This window comes from Ictidomys tridecemlineatus, chromosome 7 (assembly GCF_052094955.1).
Source record: "Ictidomys tridecemlineatus isolate mIctTri1 chromosome 7, mIctTri1.hap1, whole genome shotgun sequence".
In the NCBI taxonomy this organism is placed as follows: Eukaryota; Metazoa; Chordata; class Mammalia; order Rodentia; family Sciuridae; genus Ictidomys; species Ictidomys tridecemlineatus.
The window spans coordinates 177,838,353-177,866,259 of NC_135483.1; the positions used below are offsets into that span (position 1 = coordinate 177,838,353).

Consider the following 27,907-nt stretch of genomic DNA (forward strand, 5'->3'; position numbering starts at 1 on the left):
GGTCGTGTCGCTGGCCGGTATTTTGGGATCCGAGGCGGGAACCCTTCCCGTTCAAATTCCGGGTCTCGAGGCGCCACCCGGAGCCCCACCCTGCTCGGGTCTCAGCCCGAGGCTCCAATTGCACTTCCGAGGTTGGGCGGGACCCGGGCGGGGCTTATGTCATGTGACAGGACCGTGTCCGTCCCGCCCTCCCGCTTCCTGCACCGGACCGTCCCGGCCGCGCCTCCCCCTCCGCACGTGGTGTCCCCGCAGCCGCCGCGCTCCCCCGGACTAGGCGCTGCAGCCATGGCTCCTGGCCACCTCGGTGAGGCCCTCGCGGAGCCGCGCCATCTGCGAGCTTGCTCCGCAGCTCGGGGTCCCTCCATGGCTGTGGCAGGGCGGCCACCGCGGGCCGGGCTGGGCTGGGCTGCGGACCCCTCTGTGGGCTGCGATCGGTGCCCAGAGCCCGCCTGTCCCCGCGCAGCGTCGCCTTCCCCGGGCTCGCCAGCTTGCGACCCGGGTGGCTTCGGGGCAGGGCCTGCCTGTCGTAGGCCCAGACGCTGGCCTTGTCACGCGTGAGTTCCCTCCCCCAGGCCTTGGAGAAGCAGTGTAACGTACTGCAAGGAGTGAGCAAAAAATGCCTTCTCTTTCAGCCTTGTTCAGTGTCTCTGACAAGACTGGCCTTGTGGAATTTGCCAGAAACCTAACGTCTCTTGGTTTGAATCTGGTCGCTTCCGGAGGAACTGCAAAAGCTCTCAGAGATGCTGGCCTGGCAGTCAGGTAAGGCACAATTTAGTTTTTAAGGTAAGTCCAGGCAGAAAGTGATCCATCCAGAAATGAATGTAATCCAGGAACCATGAATAAAACTCCTCATCCTGAGTAGCGCTGCAAGGTTGGTGCACTCCTCACCCACTTCATGAAAGAGGAAAAAGAGCCTCACAAGTTTAGTAACTTAACAGATCTAGAGTCAAGTAAGGTGTATGATTGGAACCCAGGTAGCCCTGATTTCAGAACCCCAGATTAATTGAGGTGGGTCATCTATCATGCACGATGAACTCAAAAGTTATAATTCCCTCGGTTCACGTGATTAACTGTTTAATAAAGCTGTTTACATTTTGAAGAATCACATTTACTTCTCCTTGGCACCTCCCCTAATGAAATGAAAGAAAGAACAAGTCATTCATTGGCTCATTTATTACCAGTGGAAGGAGATGTCCAGGAGATACAGCAGGAGCCTATTCCAGACCTCAAGGAGCTTGCATTATGGCTGGAGAGGAGGGAAGGCCACTGAAAGGCAGAAAGTGAAAAGGACAGATATCATAAACTGTAGTGAGAGTTCAGAGGAAGGCCATATCAACCTCTGAGGGAGATTTTAGAAAAAGGATGAAAACTGCCTTTGTTGCTGTGTGGAAAGTTCACTTCTGGCCCTCCAGACCATGTCATGTCCACTTTTTTCTTCATGTAATTCTGTGGTGCATGAGCAGAGCCTCCCTAGATGTACAAGTTCAGATGCCAAGAGAAAGCTTTATTAAATAAATGCTTTCTCTCAAAATTATTGTGTCCTTTTCCAGTACTGGGAATTGAACCAAGGGTGTTCTACCACTGAGCTACTTTCCCAGCTCCCTACGGCCTCCTACCCCACCACACACACTTTCTACAAAAAAATTTTGAGACAGAGTCTCACTAAGGTTTCCCAGGCTGGCCTCAAACTTGGAATCATCCTGCCTCAGCTTCCCAAGTAACTGGAATTACAGATGTGTACCTCTGCACCGTGGAGTTTCTCAAATCCTTTTTACATCTTATCACTGAGGTAGTAAAAGTGGCTTCTGATTCTCAACATGTTGATGTATTCCTTTCAGTGTTTTTATAAGCATTTCCTCTCTTATGTGAGGTCTGTGAGATTCACAGAAAGCTGGCAGGTCGATTCTTCTGAAGAGCAGCAGGATGAGACTATGGAGTCCATATGTCTTCTTTCCATTGGGCTGAATTGGGGTCACTTCTCATCTGCCCCCACCTTTTTCTCCTTCAAATCTTATATTATGGAAATATTCCATAATGAGTGTAATGTGTAAAGTAATAATAACCTCTATGTGTGTGCTACCGAGTTTAAATAGTTATCAACTTTCCAGTGTTATTTTTATTTCTGTCTCTGCCTACTCCTCACATAACCCCATTATGATGATAGCTTTTCTTTTTTTTTTTTTTTAATTGAGAAGATAGATATGTATCCATCCTATTAAAGGGTGAGAATGTTCTCCATGAATGGTTTACATAGAGCCCAGAACAATAAACTTCATTGAATGGAGTAAGACAAGTGAGAGGGGTGTTTTTTTGTTATTTGTTTTTTTGGTACCAGGGATTGAACCCAGGGGTGCTTAACTACCCAGCCACATCCCCAACCCTTTTTATTTTTTATTTTGAGCTCTAGAGTCTCACTTAGTTGCTGAGAACCTCTCTAAATTGCTGAGGCTGGCTTTGAATTTGTAGTCCTCCTTCCTGTGCCTGCAGGCCACTGGGATTACAGGGATGTGCCACCATGCCCTACCTGAGGGCTGTTTTATGTATATTATTAACTCATATAGTCCTCCCAGTAACATTTTTGGTATAGGTAATATTGTCCCTATTAGGCAAGTAAGAAAACTGAGTTACAAAGAAATCTGTAGGGGGGTTGGGTGTGTAAGTCAGTGGTAGAGTGTTTATGTAGCATGCAAAGAGGCCAAGATCTTTCCCAGAAAGGTAACTGTTGTCTTGTGTGGTCAACTGGTGAGGTTTCAGAGTATACAATAGTAAATAGAGAATTGTTTCTGAAGACTACATGTGTTACAGACAAATTCTTGAGTACAAAGGAATAACGAGCTTTTTAACCCCACATGTTTATTTCTAGGCATAAATCTGCTATCTCTGTTTTAAGTGATAATCTTTAGTTGGAAGAACTGAATTTTATTTACTAAATTTATTCTTGTGTAGTGTACTCAGGAATCTGTATCCTATTTTCAGAATTTGCTGTTCTAAAATTTTATTATTTTCTTCCTATAAATGCCATATATGTTGATTGCAGAAAATTTTTTAAAGTGTGGAAATCTGTAAAGAAGATAGTAAAAAGGCTTATAATTCTCAACATGTTAATGTCTTTCTTCCAGTGTTTTTATAAGCTTTTACTTTACTTCATAGCTTACACAGAAGATACAATTTTGCTTCTTCCTTTTTTTCCCCTTGCTTATATATATTATGGGCATTTTCCCACATCATTACAATTTATAATTTTGCCAGAGAATTTTTATGTGTGTAGCTTTCTGGAGGTCAGCTTAACTGATGTGGGTTAATATTTTAAAATTGCCCTTTATATTTTGTGATCCCTGTTATCATTTTTCTATGTAGTTTTAACATTTACATAGTATTTAATGACGTTGTGTATAACACCCACACTGCTTCTTTTCCCCCCTTTTTTATGGTATGAGGAGTTGAACCCAGAGGTACACTATTCCTGAGCTTCATCTCCAGTCCTATTGTATTTTAATTTTTTTGAGACAGGGTCTCACTAAGTTGCTGAGAACCTCTATAAGTTGCTGAGGCTGGCCTTGACTTTGCGATCCTCTTGTATCAGTTTCCAGAGTAGCTGGGATTTGGGGCATGTCTTGCCATGTCAGGCTTACCTCACTTTGCAGAACAGGCTTCTTTTTCCACTTGTTTGATAAGCCACTTTTATGCTTTTTTAATCATAAAACTTAATTCTTATTTCTACTTGGTTAATTTCTGAGATAAGAATATTTTTAATGCTTCTTATTAGGTACTGCCAAATTGCTTCTCAGGTTGAATCTATTTCTTAATATTTAATTAGCATGGTTTATGATTCAATTTCTGAATTCCTGAAAAAAATCTAAAATTAGTGCTTTAGAATACTGGTTTTCCCCAAACATACTTCAGTTAGAAAATAGAATAACATTTGTTTGGAAAGTTAATAGAATTTTATGTAAGAAATGAAATGTACCTGGCCATGGTGGTGCACTCCTGGAATCCCAGTGACTCCAGAGGTTGAGGCAGGAGAATCAGAGGTTCAAAGCCAGCCTCAGCAATTTAGCAAAACCCTAAGTAGATTAGTGAGACCCTGTCTAAAAAGTTTAAAAAATTCGGGGAGGACTAAGAATATAGCTCAGTGGTTTAGCACCTCTGGAATCAATCCTTGGTACGAAAAAATAAGAAGTCGAATATTGTGAGAAACTTAGGACACTGGAATAATTTTTTTGTTCAATTCAGGCTGTGAAAAAAAAATCTCTTGAAATGAAAACGATAGACTTGATGGGAGCTGTTTAGATTATTGACAGTTCAGAAATAGTCCTAATATTCTGTTTATCTGTTCCAGAGATGTCTCTGAGATAACTGGATTTCCTGAAATGTTAGGGGGGCGTGTGAAAACCTTGCATCCTGCAGTCCATGCGGGTAAGTGATATTTTCAGTTTAAAACAATCAATGGTTTACAAGAATATTTTAAAACTTTATAGAACAAAGGAGAAAGAAAGCAAGTCATAAGCTTAAAAAAAATTACTGCTTGTTAAGTTATATTGGTTTTGTCACATCAGCTGTCAAACTTCACACTGCATTAGAACCTGTTTAAAGTCTGCCTTACCTTATTACATGATTAATTCAGATTGTTTACTTTTGCTTGCTCTTACTCTTGTCTTAATAACTACTAATTTAGAGTGTTGTATTTCCTATTGGAGTTTCTGAAAATATTTAGTTTTTATAGTATAAAGTATAGACTTTTAAAATCAGAAGATACCTGATTTTTTTAAAAAATATTTTTTTAGTTGTAGATGGATCTTTATTTATTCTTATGGGGTATTGAGGATAGAACCCAGTGCTTCACACATAATAGGCAAATGCTGTACCACTGAGCCACAACCCTAGCCCCCAAGATACCTGATTTTTAAAGGATATTTTTTGGAGTGCTTTATTCATTTGCCTGACACAGTTAAATGCAAATAAACCAAAATGGTAATAAATAATATATTGCTACCTTGTCAGTTGCAGTAAAATTGGGCAAACAAAACCTAGAAGGCTAATGATCATCAGAAAAGACATTGACTTAGGGAACACCTGAACTGTGATGGATTTGACACAATTGGTGTAAAAATTTGTTTTACAGTTTTTACAGTTTGTTACTCAAGAACAGTATATTAGGTACTGATCCAAGAGATTTTAAAATATACTCACTATTATTTTTTGCTCAATAACTCTTAAACTGCATTTTGTATTCATATAATTAAGAGCATTAAAGGATTTAACTTGATTGATGGGACTACATTAAAATAAGTACCTTCTTGTTTTCTGAACTTAATCTTTCTTTAACTTTGTTAAATTAGGAATCCTGGCTCGCAATATCCCAGAAGATAATGCTGACATGGCCAGACTTGATTTTAATCTCATAAGGTAAAAATCCGAAGTTGAACTTTTAACACATCAAGGAACAAAGACAAAGAATATGCCCAACCTGATGTTCTTCACCCACTTTATTTCCCTTCACTGTAAGCCCTTGCAGAGTCCATCTTTCTCTCCCCTCCTCTCTTCCCCTGGTTCCTTTCCTCTACTATTATCTCTTCAGTTTTCCTGAGATCCCCTCACCTTTCTTTTTCTTTTTCCTCTTTACCTTCCACATATGAGAGACACAACCTGTGACTTCACTCAACCTTTGACTTTTCACATTTCAGCCCCTGTATATTTTCTTTACATGGTTTTTAGTTTAGGTATAAACTTAGGTCTTTTATTCATTTCAAATTAATTTTTATATATAGGTGTGAGGTAGGGGTTCAGCTTTATTCTTTTGCATGTGACTGTCGAGATGTCCTGCATCATTTGTTGAATAGATTTTTTAAATCGTCATTGAGTGGGTTTGGTCAGCTTGTCTCTATGTTCCATTATGCCAACACTACTTCACTACTGTAGCTCTGTCTTGTGTTTTGAAATCAGCAGCTGAGTCTTCCAACTTTATTTTTCTTATTCAAGATTATTTTGGGCTCGGTGTAGTGGCCCACGCCTGTAATCCCAGAGACTCAAGATGCTAAGGGAAGAGGATTGCAAGTTCCACTCCAGCCTGGGCAATTTAGCCAGTTCCTGTCTCAAAAAATAAATAAATAATAAAACCAGGCTAAAGATACAGCTCAGAGCACTTGCAGATTCAATCCCCAGTTCTAGAAAGAAAAAAATGATTGCCCATTCAGGGACACTTGCATTTCCACATAGTTTTTAGGAACACTTGTCCATTTCTACAAAAAAAGGTAGTTGTAATGGGATTGTGTTAAATCAATGGGTGATTTGGGAAATGTTGCCATTTCAGCAGTATTAAGTCTTCCAACCCATGAACATGAGATGTCTTTTCATTCATTTCAGTTTTTCTTCACTTTGTTCCATCATTATTTTGTACTTTTCAGTATACAAGTCTTATATTTTTGTTAAATTTATTCTTAAATATTTTTATTCTTTTTGATGCTATTGTAAGTAGGTTTGTTTTCTGAATTTCAGCTTCTGATTGGTCCTTGCTAATGTATACAGTTGCTTTTTGTCTATTAATCATATATCCTGCAACCTCCATGCATTTTTTTTTAATTGGTGCTAGTAGGTTTTCTTGTGAGTTCCTTGGGATTTTCTGAATATATAAAACATCATGGCATCTGTTTGTGGAGATAACTTCACTTTTTTTTTAAGTATTGGGGCTCAAGCTCAGGAGCACTTAACCAATGAGCCACATCCTTTGTCACTTTTTTATTTTGAGACAGTTCTGGCTAAGTTGTTGAGATTGGCTTTGAACTCTAAATTCTCCTGCCTCAGCCTCCTGAGCTGCTGGGATTACAGGTATGCGCCACTGCTCCTGGCTTGTCAGGTGCTTTTTTGTGCATCTATTGAGATGATCAGATATTTTTTTGTTTTTTATTCTGTTAGCATTACATTGACTGTTTTTTCTGTTTTAAGAATATTTTTTAGTTGTAGCTGGACACAATATCTTTATTTATTTTTATGTGATGCTGAAGATCAAACCCAGTACCTCACAGTGTAAGGCAAGCGCTCTACCCCTGAGCTACAGCACCAGCCCTTAACTCTTTTTTTTTTTTTTGACTAAACTCAACTTGCCATGATGTATAATTTTTTTCTATTTTTGTGGATTCAGTTTGTTAGGATTTTTTTGTGTCAACATACATAAGAGGTAGTGGTATGTAGTTTTCTTGGGACATGTTTATCTGGTTTGGTATCAGGGAATAGACTTAATAGAATGAACTGGGGGGGGGGTTCAATCTCCTATTTTCCCAGAGTTTTTGATCATTTTCACTACTTAAACATGTTTGGCTCAGGAGCCTGCCCACAGGAATTTGAAGTCCAGAAAGTGGAAGTCTACTTCCTTAGTCATTTTTAAATTATCTCTGCATTTTAAGTTATTCTTTTGGCCTTTCTGTTAACATGATTTTTGTGACTGCTCTGAAGGCAAAACAAGTATTTCACCTTTAGAATGTTCTATTGTTTTTCATCACCGTGCACAGCCCATTGGTAAATGAATCTAAATTTGAACATCCTAATAAAAGTGATCACAGTCTAAAATGAGGATGTTTTCCATTTCTGTTGAAGTGTTTTAAGTTTCTGATGGCCTGATGAGGTTACCCAAGCAGGACACCGGTCCTTGGAGGGACCAGTGTGTGTGACCAGATCAGAACTCCAGCTGACTACACCATTTGTACTCCAAAGTTCTAGGACAAGTAGACCTTTTAGCACAACTTTTCAGAACTCTGAATGTCAGGCTCACAGTTTGTAATTTGGATCTTTTTTGGTTTTGATCATGTTTCTAGTACTGACTTCTTCCTAGACAAGCTGTAAACCACATAAGCTGAGTCTTCGATGACGCTCGCTTCTCTCCTTTTCAGAGTTGTTGCCTGTAATCTGTATCCCTTTGTGAAGACAGTGGCTTCTCCAGATGTAACTGTTGAGGAGGCTGTTGAACAAATTGATATTGGTAAGTTAGAGAAATCATTTTGGGGACTGACTGAGGAGGGGATTATTTGAATTCTAATGAGATTTTCTTTTCATTATTAATGAAACAAAGATAGTTACTTCTCCAAGATTATCTTCTGGGATAATTATAACTTATCTGTTTTATTATCTATTTATGGTATGGAGTTTTATTTAGGTATTTTTTTCCTTATTTGTTTTCCTTTTTAAGTCAAGAATTAAAGAGAACTTTGTGTACAGTGACTATAAAGATATTTTTTTGTTGTTGTTCTTGAAAGGTGGAGTGACCTTACTGAGGGCTGCAGCCAAAAATCATGCCCGAGTGACAGTTGTGTGTGAACCAGAGGACTATGTGGCAGTATCCACAGAGATGCAGAGCTCCGATAGTAAGGACACCTCCTTGGAGACGAGACGCCAGTTGGCCTTGAAGGTGGGTGATGCACTAAAGTTACATCTGAGCCAGGCATGGTGTTGCAAGCCTGTGATCCCAGTGACTTGGGGAGGCTAAAATCAGGAGGATTGATCGCAAGTTCCAGGGTAGCCTCAATAATTTAATGAGGCCCTAAGCAACTTAGTGAGACCCTGTCTCAAAATGGAAAATAAACAGGGCTAAGGATGTGACTCAGTGGTTAAGACCCCTTGGTTCAGTCTCTGATACCCCCCCAAAAGTGATGTTTATCGAGTGCAGTGTTTGCCAAACCAAATGTATTCAGTTCTTGCTTAGATATATCACCTAACAAGGCTTTGTTTGGAACTGCTATTCTTTTGTTAAAAATAGAACCTACCAAAAAGAATGAAAGACAACAGGAAGGGATCATTTGTAGAGTTATTCGTTGTTTGTGTCGTGTTTGTCTCATGCACAGGAACCAGGTATGCAGTTTGCTGTGTGTGTAAAACTCTCTTATCCCTGCTGCTAGTGTCTCACAAAGCTTACACCTTTTGTAGGCATTTACTCACACAGCACAATATGATGAAGCAATTTCAGATTACTTCAGGAAGCAGTACAGTAAAGGAGTGTCTCAGTTGCCCTTGAGGTATGGAATGAACCCTCATCAGACTCCTGCCCAGCTCTACACACTGAAGCCCCGGCTTCCCATCACAGGTAAAGCCTAGTGTTGTGTGACTGTGCTGTGTCTGGATACTTGTGTGGCTTTCTCTGCATTGTACCTGATATGAGTCACATTTAGAAAATAAGATAAATTACATAATACCTCTTGCAACTATCCAAAATTGGGATACCAGTTGGACTTGTGAAATGTTGAAGAAATCTGGGTGGCAAAGAGGTCAATTTGGAGATGCAGATTAGAATGTCCTTCCCATGTGGATGGATATTTGTAAAGATGTTGGTTAGGATGGGATGCCTGGGTTTCACAGGGGAGGATCAAGACCAAGCCTTGCGGTGCTTCTCCACTTGGTGGCAAAGCAGTGGAGGGACCAGTAGAGGAAAACCTACACATTTTGATGAGGTGGAATGCTTTAGAATAGAGGAAGGACTTTTGGGGAGTGATTCAAGGAGCAGTTTCCTTGGAATGATAGCTTTAGAATCCATTTGAAGTGGGCCAGAACACAAATTTGAGGTTCGGAAATAATGATACATAATTTTTCAAACAAATTAGGATTTCCATTGGTTTCTAGAGTGAAAAGAGGATTTTCAGTGTTTGTTCCTGATGTGGGCTGTTGGAACAAGTCCTTGATTGGGGAGAGTAGAGAACAGGCAGAGAGAATTATAGGTGTGGCAGCTTCGGAGACCAAGCACTGATAGAGCAAGAGCAGCCTTGCTCACAATACAAGGGCACGCCCAGAGCCCACAGGCTGGCATCTTTGCTGGTGGGAAGAAGCAGGCCTTCCTGTCAGCTTTCTTTGTTGGTCTCAACAGCTTGGGGAGAGGTGGAGGGGACCAGGATAACTTAAAATGCTCTTTTCCTTACCCTTCACATTCTTTCACTATCTGTTTTTATTCTATCTCAGGTACATTTTGTGTCTAACAATACTCCTGTCCCCAGTCACCCCCTAACAGACACGACTGCCTTAACTGATCTCTGCTTTCTCTCTTGGCCTTCTTGTTTTTACAACAGAGAATCTTAAAAATGTGCAGCAGATGATATCATCCTCACCTGCTTGAAACCCTTTTCAGTCTTCCCTCTTCAAGCACCTGTCCAGATCTATTTCCTCTGCAGCACCCTCACCCCGCTCCCTAAAAAATACTTAAAAAGTCTCCCCAGCCTCCCTCCCCCAAAAGATATGTACATATATATACTTACATATACAATAAGTATATATAGTAAATATAAATATGTATTTTATATATTATAAATATATAATAAATATGAATACATTTATATATTCATGTATATTTATTCTATATGTATGTATTTGTATGTTTACATATATTAATATATATAAACAGTATACATTTATATATATAGTACTCTTTGAACTTAGGTGAGTGACATAAAAGAAACAAACTAGACAATAATGAATTGTAAAAGTAAAATATTTCACAAGGCATACAGTGATTCATAATAAAGTGAGGCACCCTGTGTATAGCTCCTCATCTCCCTTGCTTCATAGACAAAGTAGCTGTGTCACGAGTGAGAGAATAATTGGTTTCTGAAACATCTCAAGAGTTGAGTACCAGTTACCCTTCTAATATCAAATATTTAAAGACACTAATAATTGGTCAGACAGAAAGTTCTCCAGAGAAGTTCTGAATCTAGTAAATAGCTAAGTAAATAGAAATCGTCTCATTTCTAGTCGTAAGAAACTAGTCATTACAATCATACACACAATTCCATCTTTACTCTTGCTTCAGTTTTGTTTCCAGACTACACAAACAAGCATAAACCCTGTAATTAAATCACTGTCAAAAACATTCAAACCATATGATAAAGCAAAATGCCCCCTCTGTTGTGAAAATAAGCGTATGTTTGGGAGAAATTCAATGAGTGTCTTACAGTAAATCATTGTTTATTTGCCCAGAGCCACCTCTGCCATATTTACCATAAAACATAAGAAGAAAAAAAAAAAAGCAACATTCATACCCCCACACACTAAAATAAGGGAACAACAAATCAAGACTTTTATATCGTACTAGTGAAAATGCTTTTGATAATGGAAAGTACGAGAACTGAAAGTACATAAAGATATTTTTTGCCTCAGAACCCAAATGAGGACTATACATTACAGGGAGGAAGTATCTGAGATAAAATACAGGTGGTACACACCTGTAATGTCAGCTACTCAGGAGGCTGAGGCAGGAGGATGTCAACTTCAAGGCCAGCCTTGGCAACTTACCAAGACTCAGTCTCAAAATTCAAAGTGCTGAGGGTGTAACTCAGTGGTGGAGGACCCTTGGCTTTAAACCCCAATACCACCCTCAGCCATGGGCATTTAAGTTCATCCACGTCTTTTCATGGCTTAAGAGCTTGTTTCCTTTCATTGCTTAGTTTGTTTGCCTCCCTCATAAGCTTACTGAAGACAATGATATGGGGGACAGGTAAGAAGGGGTCCTTTATTCACTGATGTATCCCAAGTGCCTGAGCAGCCACTAATGTGGTAGGCAGTTAGCAAACATTTTGTGCAAGGTTTTTACTTTTTTCAAAAAAGTCTCTACTATTCAAGATAACATGAGGGAAATGAAATCATGCAGCTTTGTTTTTAGTTAGTGCTGGCTCACTGTTTGCTTATATGCACATCTTATGTTTATTCATGAGAGATACCAGCTCATGCCAAAGGTAGGAAAATAGTTAATGCTAGACTATGAAGTTGCAGGCTCTTCCTAACTGCGATTTAGCTTTAGGCCATCTGCTGCTTCTGCTGCAAAAGAATTTCTTCTTTCTTTCTCCTTTCCTCCCACCTGCACCTCTTGCTTTAGCTTGTAGTATAATTTTTTCAATTGACAAATTGTAAAATTTTCAATATGTACTCTTTATCTATAATTACAACGATTATCTCAATTCTGAATTTACATGGATCTCTGACTGATTTCTAGTCTTGTCCCTATTCCTCCTACCTGAAACTCTATTGTTGATTGATGACTAGTCTGGATCTGGCCCTCCAGCAGTGTGTGTGCCTAGCACCGGTGTAGAGCTCAGGCTCAGCTGCTTTGTTTTTCTTTGTCAAGTTCCTATATGTTAGTGTCTCTTTGCTCTTTATTGTACTTTACTTGAAACATTTGTGTAGACTTGGTAAGTTTTATTTTTTAAGGACTGTAAAGTGTATGTGTGTTTGTATACAGTTCTCAACGGAGCGCCTGGATTCATAAACCTGTGTGATGCTTTGAATGCATGGCAGCTGGTGAAGGAACTCAGAGAAGCTTTAGACATTCCAGCTGCAGCCTCCTTCAAACACGTTAGCCCAGCAGGTAAAGCACTGTGTTCCTGAATGCTCTGGAGCTGCTCACCATGTGTTTCTTTTAAAATCCTTTTATATGCTTTTGTATACTCGACCCGCTCTAATGTGCATCTAGGTGTTCTGTGAAGGTTTCAGTGAGTCTAGTGATAATAGTTTCAATATAATAATATCATAAAATATGATAACACATATAATTATTTGATAGTATTATGAGATAGGAAAATCAGGCCTTTTTTGCTGTGTAAACATGATTTTATCAATCAAATGTTTTTCCATGTTTAAAATGAATCTTAATAAAACATGAAGGAGTTGTTCTTATGACACTCCATCTGTAGCTCCCCCCGCCCCCCAGCCCCAATACTGGGGATTGAACCCAGGGACACTCTACCATTGGGCTACATCCCCAACCCTTTTGCTTAAATGTTATTTTGAGACAGGGTCTCACTAAGATGCTAAAGCTGTCCTGGAACTTGCAATCCTCCTGCCTTAGTCTCACAAATTGCTGGGATTACAGGCCTGCACTACTACAACTTTTTATAGCCATTGTATGAGATACCTTCTTGCTTCTGAATTTAAACCCTAATTCATTCATATACAATATATATATATATACACACACACACACACACACACACATATATATATATGTTATAGAATTAAGAATATACATATGGATGCACACACATATCACCAGCTTTGCTGACAGTGCAACATATAAAGCAATAGGAGCAGGGAAGAAATAATTGGTGTGTGTTACCAAGCAAAACAGAAAGAGTCAATAAGGAAGTAACCCAGCTTCCTACACACTGGATGCTTTCAAGTTTCAGTGGCTCTGTTTGCAGAGGCTAGAGAGGAGATTAAAACCCCAACCCTACCCTCCTGCTGCCTTGGCTCCCCCAGCAACTCTGTTTTTGGTGTTTAATTTTGTGGATAAGTAGAATTTTATTTGGCACAGGTGGTAAAAAATGTGCTGCATAGACTAGACGTTTAAAAAAGTCTTGATTTAGGAGTTGACTACTAGCAACTTGAGGCTTTAAGTTTATTGATTATTTTGTGATTTTCGCTATAGGAGCTGCGGTTGGAATTCCACTCAGTGAAGATGAGGCCAAAGTCTGCATGGTCTATGACATGTATAAAACCCTTACACCCATATCAACTGCATATGCAAGAGCAAGAGGTGAGACTAATAGGATTTTTATTTTGGGGGGAGAAAAAGCAATATTTTATCCTAAACAGAATAAAATAGTGATGTCGTTGTTTCAGTGTAAAATTTCAAGTTATATTTGTTTTTATTAATACTTAAGAATGAGTATGAGTACCTTGGAACAAATTTGTTCATAAAATTATGTTAGATTTTAATGTAATAAATGAAATTTTATACATATAATTTGACATTAAATGCATTTTGATTATTATACGATAAAACTAAATATTTAACTGTAAAATTATATTGTTTTAGATACTTCAGAATATCTAATTCTTGAGTTTATTAACATGGATTTTATTATAATTGTATAGAAGATTATTGAGAAACCTATTGTAGTTTATCATCTATAGCAGAGTCAAGAAACTATGACCTTCAGACTGAATCCAGCCTGTTTCCTATATTTATAATAAGTTTGATTAGATCCTGGCCACATACATTTTTGTGTATTTTTAGTGGCTGATTTTGAACTCCAGCTGCAGATTTGAGTAGTTGCAATAGAGACCACTAAATGCAAAGCTTAAAGAATGTTTACTGTCTGGCCCTTCACAGAAAAAAATTGTTCAATGCCATTCTAGAATGTAAAATTGATGAAAGCTTGCTGATTGCTTCAGTTAAATGACATTGATGGATCTGTTATTTGTCTTATGTAAACAATAAGGTTAACTTAAGAAAAACGGATTTTTATATGATCACATAGGCATTTTTGAAATATCATTTTCTGTGAGAGTATGAGTGAATACCTTATTTTAATTTTTATTTACAGGGGCTGATAGGATGTCTTCTTTTGGTGATTTTGTTGCATTATCTGATGTTTGTGATGTCCCAACTGCGAAAATTATCTCCCGAGAAGTAAGTGGACATTCATGTATTTTGATCTGTGTGTAATTGAGTAAAGAATTATTTATTCATAGTGTTTTTTGAAGCTATAACCTATATAGTACTTATATTTGTACCTGCTATAAATTAGCGAAGTTTATCATGTAGAATGTTCGTATATTTTATGTAGTACATGAATGCTTATTTTGCTAATTTTGAGATGTAGTAAATTGATGTTTTAAATGGATATCTGACTGTTTTGGTAGTTTTTCTTTATGTAATTCTTTTAAGCTCCCTAGTGAGTATTATTGCCAAAGTTGTTGTTTCTGAAGAGCTGGGCCATCTTGGTTGCTAATGAAATACCTTTGTAGATCCTGAAAGAGACCATAATGGGAAAAAAATATAAATTGCTTTGAATACCTAACAAACATTCCATAAAGGAGATGTTGCCATTGGTGTTGGGGAAACAGAAAAGGAAAAAGTTATATCTCTGGTTGCATCTGATCTGTTTGTCTTGCTGTGGAAGAGCAGGCTTCACCTGATGCTCTTGAACCAGGTCTTGACAGAGCCTGGGCTAGAACCTGCTGCACCTGGTGCAGAACATCACCTTGTGAAAAGAATAGTAAGAATTGGGTTTTCTTCCTGTGGTACACGTAGTAGAGCAAACCCTCATGTACTTAGTTAACACTGAAGAAAACGAGCCAACGACAACAACAAAATTACAATAAAAGCAAGGAGATAGGGTCAGTTGTAGAAAATAATTCTATGTATTCTAATAAAATAAAGTTTTAAAGAATCATCTGTTGGTAGAAACCTGAAAATTCTATAATATTTAAGACAAATAATTTTTGCTAGATTTTTCAGTCATTTTTTTAAAATACAGAAACTAACATTTAATGTGCTTCTAGGTGTCTGATGGTATTGTTGCCCCAGGATACGAAGAAGAAGCCTTGAAAATACTTTGTAAAAAGAAAAATGGAAACTACTGTGTTCTCCAGGTTAGTGAAATTAATTGGAAACATTTATATGTTCTTATTTTGTGTTTCTCTTTCCCCTTGTTTAATCTTTCCTTTATGCAGACACCTGACTTTATCCCTCTCCACTGTAACATCTTTATCCTTAATTCTGCAGTTTTTTATTAATTTGGGGGTTTAGGGTAAGGATGTAACTTTCTTTCTATTCATGATTTTTTTTTTTTTTTTTTAGAATTTGACATGGTTTCCTGTACAAAGGGTGTGTTGTTGCATGAGAAAATCTCCTCATCCTTTTTTGCTACTGTATTTCCTTTTTTAGAAGTAACTTTCTTGCTTATCTTTCTTGAAATAGCATAAACGTATTCATCAAACAATAGCACTTGCATTTCTTTTTTTGTTTTCTTACTGAGACAGGTGTACCCTGCTTCTGAGTTAGGAGTTTTTCCCATTCTGTACATCTTAACTTACTAGCCAGTCACCAGTCACCTCTGCACACACCTCTTCAGTGAATTACTTGAAAAAGTCCTAGAAGCTGAAATAGGACTGAATCACAGGTTGTATATATTGATGATTCCGATAGATCCTACCCCTCTTGGAGGTCACACAACCAATTCATATGTTTATTTTTTTGATTGAACCCAGGGGTGCTTACCACTAAGCCATATCTGCAGCCCTTTTTGTTTTTTATTTTGAGATAATCTCACTACAGTCCTTAAAGCTTTGCTAAGTTGCTGAGGCTGGATTTGAACTTGCAATCCTCCTGCCTCAGCCTTTTGAGCTGTTGGGATTACAGGCGTGCCATCACACTTGGCTGTATAACCAATTTAATGTGCTAATGGGCATTGTAAGAGTGCCTCTTTTCTCAGTATATTGACAACACTGTATGTTTTTGACTTTTTCATCTTCACAGATAGGTGAATGTAGCATCTCATTGCAGTTTTAATTTCTCATTATGTTTGGAGCGACCATCTTCATATTTAAGAGTATTTTTACTTTTTTTTTTTTGAATGAACTATTCATTTTCTATATCTGTTTTTCTATGAGGTTCTTGAGGTCTTTCCTTACTGATTTTTATGAATTCTTCTGTATCAGTATGATCAGCCTATGAAAGTAAAAACTCATAATACAATTTCCCACAAGGTCTTATTAGAAAATCTGTAGAATCCCAACTTTATATGCTGGAAGTTGCTAAGTGTACAATTTGTTGTTCCTGAGTATCTTAGGGGGATTGGTTTCAGGAATCAGATACCAAAGTTCAAGGATGCTCAACTCCCTTTACAAAGGGTTCAAAATTTGAGAGAAGATCACAGTAAATGACAAGTTCCCTTCCACACAGCAAAGGCACAGAATGCCAGTTCTATTTTCTCCAATTTAACTTCTAATTCCAATGTTAGCTAGGTATTTTGTAATAGATTTTTAGAAAGAAAGAAAAACTAGAATGTAATTTTTTTTTTTCTTGGTTACCTGGGATTTAACTCAAGGGTACTCACTCGACCACTGAGCCACATCCCCAGCCCTATTTTGTATTTTATTCAGATATAAGGTCTGACTGAGTTGGTTGTGCCTCAGCCTCCTGAGCCATTGGGATTACAGGCATGTGCCACCGTGCCTGGCTTAGAATGTAATATTTTTGCTACAGTAGTTAATGTAACTGAGAACACACGCTTCCTGGAATAATTGGTTTTATTTTAATTTTTTTTCTTATTTATACATTCCCCACACTTTTTTAATTGGTGCTCTACAGTTATACAAAATAATGATTTCATTAACATTTGTATGTGCACATGATATAACAATATAATTTGGTCAGTTTTGTTCCCTAGTACCTCTCCTTTCCCCCTTTCCCTTTTTCTCTCTCCTTTTCCCTCTCCCTGTACCCTTTCTCTATTCTACTCGTCTCCCTTCCATTTTGGAATAATTGCTTTTCATATGTTGTATATAAGTTGTAACTTAATACCTAAACATTTTGGAGCAAAATATTGATGCCTGGGTGTTGTATTATATCTATATTAAAACAATCTCATGTTTGCATTAGGAAAATGAATGTAATTTTATGTAGGATGAAATCTTTTAAACACAAATGAAATGCAAAAATTTAAAGATGTGTATGTAATACTTTTAACTTTTTAAATTTGTGTCTTAGATGGACCAGTCTTACAAACCAGATGAGAATGAAGTTCGAACTCTCTTTGGTCTTCGTTTAAGCCAGAAGAGAAATAATGGTGTCATCGACAAGTCATTATTTAGCAATGTTGTTACCAAGAATAAAGAGGTAAGTTTGAAAATATCTCAACTGAATGCTAGTAACTTTAGTAGGTCTGTTTTGAGCATTTATAAATTAACATTAAGGGCCATATCTGCAACTGTATGCAAATGGATATAATCTTTGTACTGCGATGGATATTTAGGTTGCTTCTCAGTGCTTGTTCTCAGTGCTGTTCTCAGTGTCATTGTGTAGACAGTTTTTGTACTTGTACTGCTTGACTCCTTGTAGGAGGAATGTATTAGGATAATGGTGATTTGGGGAGGCTTATGTATTTTATCTCATTTAATCTCAGGGCACTAGGGGCAATGTCTGTCATCTCTTGTAAATATCACATAATTGTGACATTAGGTTCAGTTTAAAAATGTGCTCAAGTGAGCATGCTCAGTGACATGCACCTGTAATTCTAGCAACTTGGGAGGCTGAGGTGGGAGGATCCCAAGTTCAAAGACAACATCATTAACTTAGTGAGGACTAGGGATGTAGCTCAGTGGAATTGCCCGAGTTCAATCTCCAGTACTCAGCACCCACCAAAAAAAAAAAAAAAAAATCCCCAGCGTACACATTAGGAAAGTGGATGAACTATTATTTATTTTCTGAAATAACTTTTTAAAAAAATATTAAATTTTTAGTTTTAGGTGGACACAATATCTTTATTTGATTTTTATGTGGTGCTGAGGATCAAACCCAGTGCCTCATGCATACTAGGTGAGCACTCTACCACTGAGCCACAACCCATGAAATAACTTTTTCTTTTTTTGGTGATAGGAATTGAACCCAGAACTATACCCCCCGGACACTAAAAATCTTTATTGGGCTTTCAATTTGGAAGGATATTTTGTGACCTAATGTCACAATTATGTGATATCTAAAATTGTACTGTTTTTTTCCAGTGATTTGCTTACTTTATTTATTTTTGTGTTACTAAGGATTGAACGTAGGGGTGATTTGCCACTGAGTTAGATTTCCAGGCCTTTTTATATTATCTTTTTACTTTGAGAAAAGGTCTCACTAAGTTGCTGAGGCAAGCTTAGAACTTGGGGGTCCTTGTGCCTCAGCCTCCTGAGTTACTGGGATCCTAAGTATGTGTGTACCACAGTGCCTGCATTTTCTAGAGCTTTAAAGGTATCACCGCTTTGTTTTCTGGTTTGGTTTGGTATGAAAACCTGGAGAGAGATTTTGAGGGTCTCGATGGTGGCATTTTGCTCCAGAAGGCCAATTTATACTTCTGGCAGGCAGGTAAAAGGTGTCAATCAGGAGTTGAGCTGTTTGGATTGCGGGCTTCAGTTTGTGAGGACTGGTCTGTTGATGGGTCAGCTCTGCTCTGTAGAAGCCATGGGCATCCATTATTAATCCTCTCCTCTGGACTCTAAGTGTGTCTTTAGCTCTGTAAAGATGGCAGCATCTATGCCCAGCTTATTGGAAAGTGCCTTGAGGGGAAAGCATAGGTTGTCAGGCTTATTTTTTCCTGCTCGAATCTCTAGAATCTTTGCCTGTCAGTATTTGCTGTTGTCTGAGCTCTGGGTCATCTTTTTGTCATTCCCGGAAAAGGATTGGTCTTTTTGCAAGCGGTTTACTAAGGCAGAAGAAGTTCTTATTCCTGAGGGTGTACCTAGAATGACTGAAAATAAGCTTTAAAGTGTTTATCAGGATAGTTCTGTCTATTAAGCATGGGGTGAATAAGATATCTTTCTTGTTTTTCTTTACTGATTTAATGTATATTTTTTCCTTTTTTTTTTTATTAGCATTGCTTCAATGCAAAGAAACATGTAGACATTGTACAGAGGGATATCTTTGAGCCCTTGGGAGTCCATTCTTTGTCAGGTCTGTGAGGTTCTGCAATTTCCATATAGAAACAGTATTTTGCATTAGCATTAGAGGCTCACTTTTTTTCTTTTTTTAACTTTGAATCACTTTATTGACCTGGTTGGTTAATTTTTTTGAAGAAATTTATTTATTTTGCAGTGCTGGGGATGGAACCCAGGGCGTCCTGCATGCTAGGCAAGTGCTTGTATCCTAATCCAATGTATTTTTTAAAACATTGAGTGGGTATGGACCTAGATTCCATGGTAGTAATGTTGGCAGTTGTTCCTGTTGAGAGTGTCACTTTTTCAAGTTTTGGGTTTTTTTAATAGGTCCAGAGGTATTGGACTGATTAATAATTCAGCAATTTTTGATAGGTTTTGTGTCTGAGTATTTTTTACAAGGGTGGAGGGTATGATCTTAATTTCTTAGCCAATGTTTTTTTCTTTTTCCTAAGTAGTCTTAGTAGCAATTTGGAAACTTAAGGATGAGAGTGATAGTTTTATTTTTCTTTATATTCTGCATCCTCTGTCCCCCTTATTTTACAACAAATTTTGTTAACATTTCTGCTTCAAAATCATTAGTTTTTATTACTAGGTCTGGAACAGGTTCAGTCCTGTAATAGCTGGACAGTGGAACAAATGTGTATTAATATTGAACATGTTTGAATTATTTTCTCTTTTCCCATTTTTCTTGAAGTGCTTCAGTTTGTTAGATTTCCTCACTCTCACCACTTTTTCTCATTTCCTCATATTTCTGGCTCTAACTCAGAAAAGCAGGGTTATTATATTTGAAGGTAGACACCTCCGTGGCTGGCTCTCATTATTCATCTTTCCTGGAACCTAAAGAATCAAATTTGTAGTTGATGACTCAGACAGCAGATAGAGATAAGAAAGGGCATATAACATTAGTAATCTTAGAATAATAAATCTTTCATAAATTCTAAAAATGTTTTTAATCAAATTTTTAATTTTGAGATTTAAAAACAAAATTGTAGGTCCACACTTAAGAGTTCCTGTGTCCCCATTGTCCCCTTTGCCCTAGTGATAACTTCTTGCAGAACTACATGTAGTCCAGACCTATAGCCATAAAGTTGAGATACAGAACATTGTCATTACCACCAGGGTCCCTCCTGCTCCTCTATAGCCAGACTCACTTTCCTGCTGCGCCAACCCCTCCTTAACCTTGGACAACTGCTAATCTGTTTTCCCTTTGTATAATTTTCATTCGTTGTACGTTCGTGTGCTGGGTTTCCCGAACACTTCATTTTCATTTTGTTGGTTAATTGCTTTGTGGCATGGTAATTATAGGTTTAGTTTTTAAAAACAGGTCAAGCGTTTCCCAGAGTGACTATACCATTTCACCTTCCTACCCACAACAGATGAATGATTCAGCTTCTACCAACTTTTGGTGTCACTTTTTACCACTGACTTTAAGTTTAATGTACATTTCCTGATAACTCATGATATTAAACATTTTTTATGTGCTCATTTGCCAGCTGTATACCTTTTTGGCGAAATGTCTTTTGTATCATTTGCCCATTTTCTAATCAAATTGGCTTATTGTTTTGTTACTGAGCTTTGAAAAATTTTTTAATATTTTACAGTTCTTAACCAGTTATATAGTTTGCAGGTACTTTTTCCGAGTTTTTAGTTTTTCTTTTCATCTTCTTAATGGTCTTTCACAAAAGAGAATCTGTGACTTTGGTGAAATCAAACTCTCCATTTTTCAGTCACTAATATTTCAGTAAGCTGCGGCCATATCTTGTGTCCACTTAGCCTACCAGTGTAGATTGCTGTCCTTTTTTTCAGTTCGTTTTAACTCTTTCTGCTAAAGATGGTGGCATTTTTGACTGTGGTACATATTGTTGCATTAGGGCGGATAGTTCTGCTCACCATATTCTCAGCAAAGCAGAAAAGGATCCTATTTGATTTTCCTGGAACAGCTTTGGCTGTTGCACCACAAAGGCCTTTAATAGCTGTGAAAATTAATCTCAACCATATTCCTCAACATAAATTTTACCATGTCTCCAGAGAGTGAAAGGTATTCTTGTCAAGAAGATATCATTTGTCAGCTTGGGAGTGCAGTATTTCATATCTCACATGATGTACATGAGCTTAATCCAGAGTTGCCGCAAAATGGCATTAGTTTACATCTGTGACACCTTGGGCTTGTGCCAGGTTCTGCCATGAATATGTTAAATAGTTGATCCTTTTAGTAAAACATGGTAGTGGATAGCCAGGACATTTAATTTCACTCTGCCATTTGAGTGGCATAACTACATTAAAGGTCTGTTACTTTAACTGGCACGTAAGAAGCTTAAAGTTAAAAGTTTTAAAAGCCTGATGTGACTTTTCCATCCTGTGTTTGTCTCAGGTGCCGGAGTCTGCCCTCAGAGACCTCATCGTGGCCACCGTTGCTGTCAAGTACACTCAGTCTAACTCCGTGTGCTATGCCAAGAACGGGCAGGTAACCAGGCTATCAGATTCACCTCAGGGGAACAGTTGTTTTACAAAATGATATTCAAATATCCATCTGCCTCTGGTACTGGACAGCTTGAAAGGGAAGGCTTGCCAGGTTTTTTTTCTTCTGGATTTGTCAGTATTTACTCCGCGCCTTGGTGTAGACTGTTAAAACTAATGATGATTAAGAAGGAGTTTTGGAACCAAGTGCTAAAATTAGTTGTGGTGTTTCTTGCCTGGAATGGGTTGGATCAGTGAGCTGTTGAAAATATGGTTCCTTCACTTCCCTTCCCCCACTGTAATACTTCCAGTGGAGAAGAAGGAAGGAACTGTCTGGGCACCCTGCAGGCTCTATTTTTGCAGCTTTCTGGGTATTTTCACATTCCTATTTTCTTTTTTTTGTTTGTTTGTTTTTGCAGTAATGGGGACGAAACCCAGGGTCTTACATGTACAAGGCAAGCGCTCTGCCACAGAGCAACATCCTCAGCCTTTTATAATATCTTCCCCCAAATCTGTTGTACAGAAACACTTCTAGAGAGGAGTTCATCCATGCTTTTAAATTCAGGTCTATTGGGGCGTGGTCTGTACACAGTAAAACTCTATCCTTTTAAAATGTAGTTAGACCAGTTTTCCCAAGGTGTACCATTGTGTGACCACTGCCCTAGTCAAGATGCAGATGGTCCCAGACATTCAGCAGTTGCATTTAGGATTTGGGGGCTTGATGAGGGTGTTAAGCATGCCAGATTACCATTCAGTACTTCAGAATAGACTAGGCTTCAGGTACATGATGTTGCCCGTTATAGCTAATGTAAATCTTCTGAATGTGTGTGAGGTAGCCATGCTACACCATGGTTTTCAGTAGGGTAGGTGTACTTAGTGGCTTTCTTTGTTCTTGTTGTTGTTGTTGTTTTGGTATAGGAGTATGAACCCAGAGCTGCTTAACCACTTTATACCCCCAGTTTCTGTTTAATTTTTATTTCTGAGAGTCAGTCTTGCTAAGTTGCTGAGGCTGGTCTCAAACTTGGAATCCTTCTGCCTCAGCCTCTGCGTTTTTGACTTAAGATCTTTTCAGCTTCCTGTGGGTTTATTGGGATAAAAGCCCACTATAAGTTGAAGAGCATCTGTGTTGAACGTTTCTTATTTATTTATTTTTAAAGGATAGAACAGAGAGAGAGAGACAGACTCCTCTACAGAGGAGGGGACCAAGTTGCTGCCCAGGGGAGTGGGGATGTCCTGCCCTTTATAGATTTTAGATTTGCTTTGTTCTCATGCCCTGTCTTCCCATCCTGCCTAAATGACCCAAAATGTGGAGTGATCTGAGGGTCCGAATGAAGCCCTCTAGGGGCTGCTCACTAACATCTCCTTGAAGGGAGGAACAGTTCCCTATTGGCAGATAACCTTGTCCACAGGTTGGGGGAAGGGAAAGTGCTCTGGAGGTATTATTTCCTTCTGAATCAGCCCTCATTTTCCTGACTCAATCATTCATTACCGAAACTGACTGTCCTTTTGCCCCTCAACCCCCAACTACCACAGTCCCCTTTTGCTAGGGAACCCTTTACTGCTACAAGGGGAAGTACCATGACCACTGTGGCTGCTTGGGGCTGAGAGGGGGCAACATGGGCAAGCTGTCTGAGTTTCCCTTTTAGGAATGTTTTGGAGTAGTCAGGGGGTCCCTGGTGAAAGCCTGGTTGGGAAGCGACAGGTTGTAAAGTTATCTGGGAGGTGGTGCTTTGCTGAGAGAAACAAAAACACATGAATGCTTGAAAGAGATGAATACATAATAAATGTTGGAGCATCCAGAACATGTCAGTGAATATCATGATGGTGACAGAAACCAGTAATCTCTCACCAGGAGGTGCAAGAGCTAAGAAGCTGTTCCCAAAACAAGGCCAGTGAGGACACAGCCTCTATTTGTGAATGTGAATCTTTAATGATATTAGTTACATTATCCGAGTTATCAGGAGTGTAAATGTAACAGTTTTTATAATGTCATAGATGCCCTTATAATAGTAGTTAAGATGTATAATGCCCTTTGACTTTTGTAAAATACCTTTCTATTGGCATAACCTCTGTGTAGGAAAGATCTGTTACTTAGGGCTAGATAATCATAATAGGAAACACAGTTCAAGCCTACCTGAGTAGGAGAACATTTCTTACTATTAAAATAAACTTCCCTGCATCCAAACCACAGAATGCAAGATTGAACTGGTTTATCATTAAGGTCTCTCCTAAATCGAGGATGAACTTGATTTTGCTGTAGCTTCAGCTCTTTGGGGAGCCCTTTCTTTTCAGAGTGTCTTCAGCTTGGCTCTTGACATTTGTTAAATTATTTGGCCCATAAATTCAGGGGAGGGTATAAGCAAGAGAATATGACTTAGCATGTGACCTAAAAGATCCTTTAGTGGTTGCCAGAGGTTAAGATTGCCAACCTCTGGTAACAATTTTGGAAAGTGTGGCTCTTGATGTCTTGGACTCAGATTCTGATAAAATCCAGTAAGGCCATGCAGAATGATTGCTTCACTGCTGAATCCTTTGAGAAGAAAGGTTTGTTTCACTAGGTGCTCATTTTAATGTCTGTCTTTCCAGGTTGTCGGCATCGGAGCAGGACAGCAGTCGCGGATACACTGTACACGCCTGGCAGGGGACAAAGCGAACTATTGGTGGCTTAGACACCATCCACAGGTGCTCTCAATGAAATTTAAAACAGGCGTGAAGAGAGCAGAAATCTCCAATGCCATCGATCAGTATGTGACTGGCACTATTGGCGAGGTAAAAGGCTTGTCATTGGGTTCTGATCAGACTGTTGTTTACCCTTTTATGTGTAATCAACTTCAATTTCATCACAAGAGAGAGGACATTTTTCTTGAAATTCTATATTGTTTACAACTGAAGCTTTTTACTAATTTTTTGCACCCCCCCCTTACCTGTTTTATCCCCCCTCCCCTCACCCCAGTCCCTTTTGTTTTTTATGTTGAGACAGGGTCTCACTAAGTCCCTCTGTCTCAGCTTCCAGAGGGGCTGGGATTGCAGGCGTGCTGTTCTTGGTTCACTTCATCGTTTTTTATCCTTTTTTGAAACCCCAGAGCTTCTGGTTTTTTTTTTTTTTTTTTTTTAAGTTATAACCACTGGTTTAACTCTGGATGATTGTACTTCCTCTGTGGATTATAAGCTTTTCATGACTAGGATTGGTTTTTATCCATCTCAAGGTGCTGAGCATGAGGCATCCTGCATGATAGGTGTGTATCCAGCAATAATTACAATTACCTGATAGCAGGCAACTAGTGGCTTTCTTCTTGTCCCAGCCCCTTTCTAACAAGCAGCATTAACAGCTCCATATAGTTTTGTTGTCTTTCCTGCTTTTAAATGCCCTCTGTTTTGAAGAAGGCATGTGGGAGGTTTTAAATTGCAAACATCAGGTAGCCTGCCAGAGGAAAGGATTTGAGCCGAGTTTCTGGACACAGCAAGTGCTTAACAAAATATCGGATGGAAAATGGATCTGGTAATCAAAAACCAGGTGTTCTTTTGAATGGGTGAATTGACTATGCTAAAGTGTCCATCCAGGACCAGGAAGCAATTCAAGTGTCATTGAAGAGTGAGGTGGCACACTGTGCCCCAAGTACTTAAAACACTCTTCTTTTTCACTTTGATACTTGGAATTTTCAGTTTGCTATTACCCAGCAAACACCTACTAACAGTCCTGGAAGAATCTTTATGTATGAATAAGAATAAAAATATGCTAAAGTCAAAACGGAAGTACCCTTTAAAATTTGAATAACTGTCTTGTCTGTGCTGCTACAACGTTACCACAGACTGGCTAATTTATACCATAGAAACTTACTTCTTGTAGTTCTGGGCGTTGAATTCTAAGGTTAAATTGCTGACAGACTTGGTGTCTTGTGAGGGCTAATCTGTGCTCCAGTGATGACACCTTTTGGTGCATCGCTGGCAGTGGTGGGACAGATACTGTGTCCTCACAGACGAAAGAGGTGGACTTGCCCCCTGAAGCCATTTCACAAGGTACTAATTCATGACTGCCTTCATGGCATAATGGTCCCACTTCTTAGTACCACTGTATTGGAGACTAATGAATTTGGGGTTTATACAAACATTTAAGCAACGTGAATGGTGTTTTGATTTGTCTATATCTGACTTTATACCTGAGTCTAAAATTGTGTGGAAATGTAGTGCTAGACTATTATCTGTTTCCTAGATTGGAGATAGAGGATTGCTTTGGAAACCCTTTGGCGAATGCATTTCTGTTTGCTTTAGTACAGGGATAAAAAGTAGTGGATTTAACTTTAGAGATTTGAGAGCAAATATTTGGAATAAATTGATTTAGAAAGTAAAAATGATATAGTCTATATTTGGTAAACTTAGAATCACTGTTCTTCCTTAATGAAAATGTTTTAAAAAACTTCAAAGAACTTCTTAAAATATGTCTAGCTGTGTCATTAAAACGCCCAAGTGCGTTTCTGGCCTTGTTGCTTTGCTCTTCTTAGACCTAAAGATGATGTTGGACTAACTTGTCCTCACTCCCACCAGGGTGAAGATTTGCTGAAGTGGCAGGCACTGTTCGAGGAAGTCCCTGAGTTACTAACTGAGGCAGAGAAGAAGGAGTGGGTGGACAAACTAAGTGAGGTTTCGCTCAGCTCCGATGCCTTCTTCCCTTTCAGGGATAATGTTGACAGAGCTAAAAGGGTAAGTAGGAATTGTGCATTTGCATAGGATTGAGCATCATGTAGAAATGATTTCCAAAGTCCTGCTTCTGATTTTTAAATTTCTTGGAGTTACATATCAAAATTGTGGCTATGTCATATAAACCAGTACTACCTAGAGGATTATTGGACTTCTCCATTTGATGTGTAGATCATCCAAATGCTGTTCTTTGGCCTGTATGAATGAGGTTTCATTGGCTTACGCTTTGTGGAGGGGGATTTTGTCTTTTGCATAAACTGGTTTTGAAAATCAATACCAATTTTTCCTTCAGAGTGGTGTGGCGTACATTGCAGCCCCTTCTGGTTCTGCTGCTGACAAGGTTGTGATTGAGGCTTGCGATGAACTGGGAATCCTCTTGGCTCATACGGATCTTCGACTCTTCCATCACTGATTGTGTCACACCTCAGTGGTGTGCTCGTGTGTAAGGGAATAATCGTGTGAAACTTTGAAAATACCTTTTTAGAAAATAAAACATTTTAATGATTAGATCCATGGTTTTAGATGGTTGGGTTTTATTTATCTTAAATCTACTCTTACACGTGCACTTTACGCATGGGGGTTTTTGGGCAGAGCACAGGAGCATCCCTACCTGTTGGAGCTTGGCTCATCCACAGGGTTCCCTGAATGAAACAAATCTGCCAGTGAGCCACAGAGGCTGAGCATGTGAGCAGATGACACCATCCTTGCTCCTCAAGCTTCCCTGGAGGGTTCCTCTCAGGCACGGTTTTTTGTTGTTGTTGTTATTTTAATGTTTATTTTTTAGTTGTAGTTGGACACAATACCTTTATTTTTTTATTATGTGGTGCTGAGGATGAACCCAGGGCCTCACACGTACTAGGAGAGCGCTCTATCGCTGAGCTACAACCCCAGTCCTCAGACACGGTTTTTTATCATGCTTCTAGGTGGCATGGTATTCTACTTCGTAAACAATCAGCAAATTATCCCCAATGCACTGGACCCTTAGAGGGAATTCATTACTAAGTTATGTTGACTCTCTTTGTGGATAATGCTAGTGCATACTTTTCTGTAATATAGGATGGCCATAATTTTAGGAGCCCAGGATCTCCTCTTTTTGGTGTTTTTTGCTTTGTTTTGTGGGTTTTTTTGTTAGTTTGTTAGTTAGTTTGTTTGTTTTTGGTGCTAGGGATTGAAGCCAGGGCTTCTTGACTACTAAGCCACATCCCTAGCCCTTTTTATTTTTACTTTGAGACAGGATCTTGCTAAATTTCTTTGGTCCTTGCTAAGTTGCTGAGGCTGGCCTTGAACTTACGATCCTCCTTACTCAGCCTCTGGAGTCACTGGGGTTGCTGGTGTGCATTACTGTGCCTAGCGGCCTCTGTCCTTT

General features: G+C 38.7%; 1 protein-coding gene across 1 annotated transcript; it reads left to right on the forward strand.

The window, feature by feature from the left end:
* The first annotated feature begins 149 nt into the window (after nucleotides 1-149).
* Atic (5-aminoimidazole-4-carboxamide ribonucleotide formyltransferase/IMP cyclohydrolase) lies at nucleotides 150-27,050 on the forward strand. The gene is made up of 16 exons (XM_005331850.4): nucleotides 150-304; nucleotides 633-759; nucleotides 4,340-4,416; nucleotides 5,340-5,406; nucleotides 7,884-7,972; nucleotides 8,247-8,398; nucleotides 8,914-9,070; nucleotides 12,206-12,331; nucleotides 13,391-13,498; nucleotides 14,292-14,377; nucleotides 15,253-15,342; nucleotides 17,462-17,590; nucleotides 21,761-21,853; nucleotides 24,433-24,615; nucleotides 26,389-26,544; nucleotides 26,834-27,050. Exons 1-16 carry the CDS (start codon nucleotides 157-159, stop codon nucleotides 26,951-26,953), a joined length of 1,908 nt encoding a protein of 635 aa, XP_005331907.3. The 5' UTR covers nucleotides 150-156; the 3' UTR covers nucleotides 26,954-27,050.
* The last annotated feature ends 857 nt before the right edge of the window (nucleotides 27,051-27,907 follow it).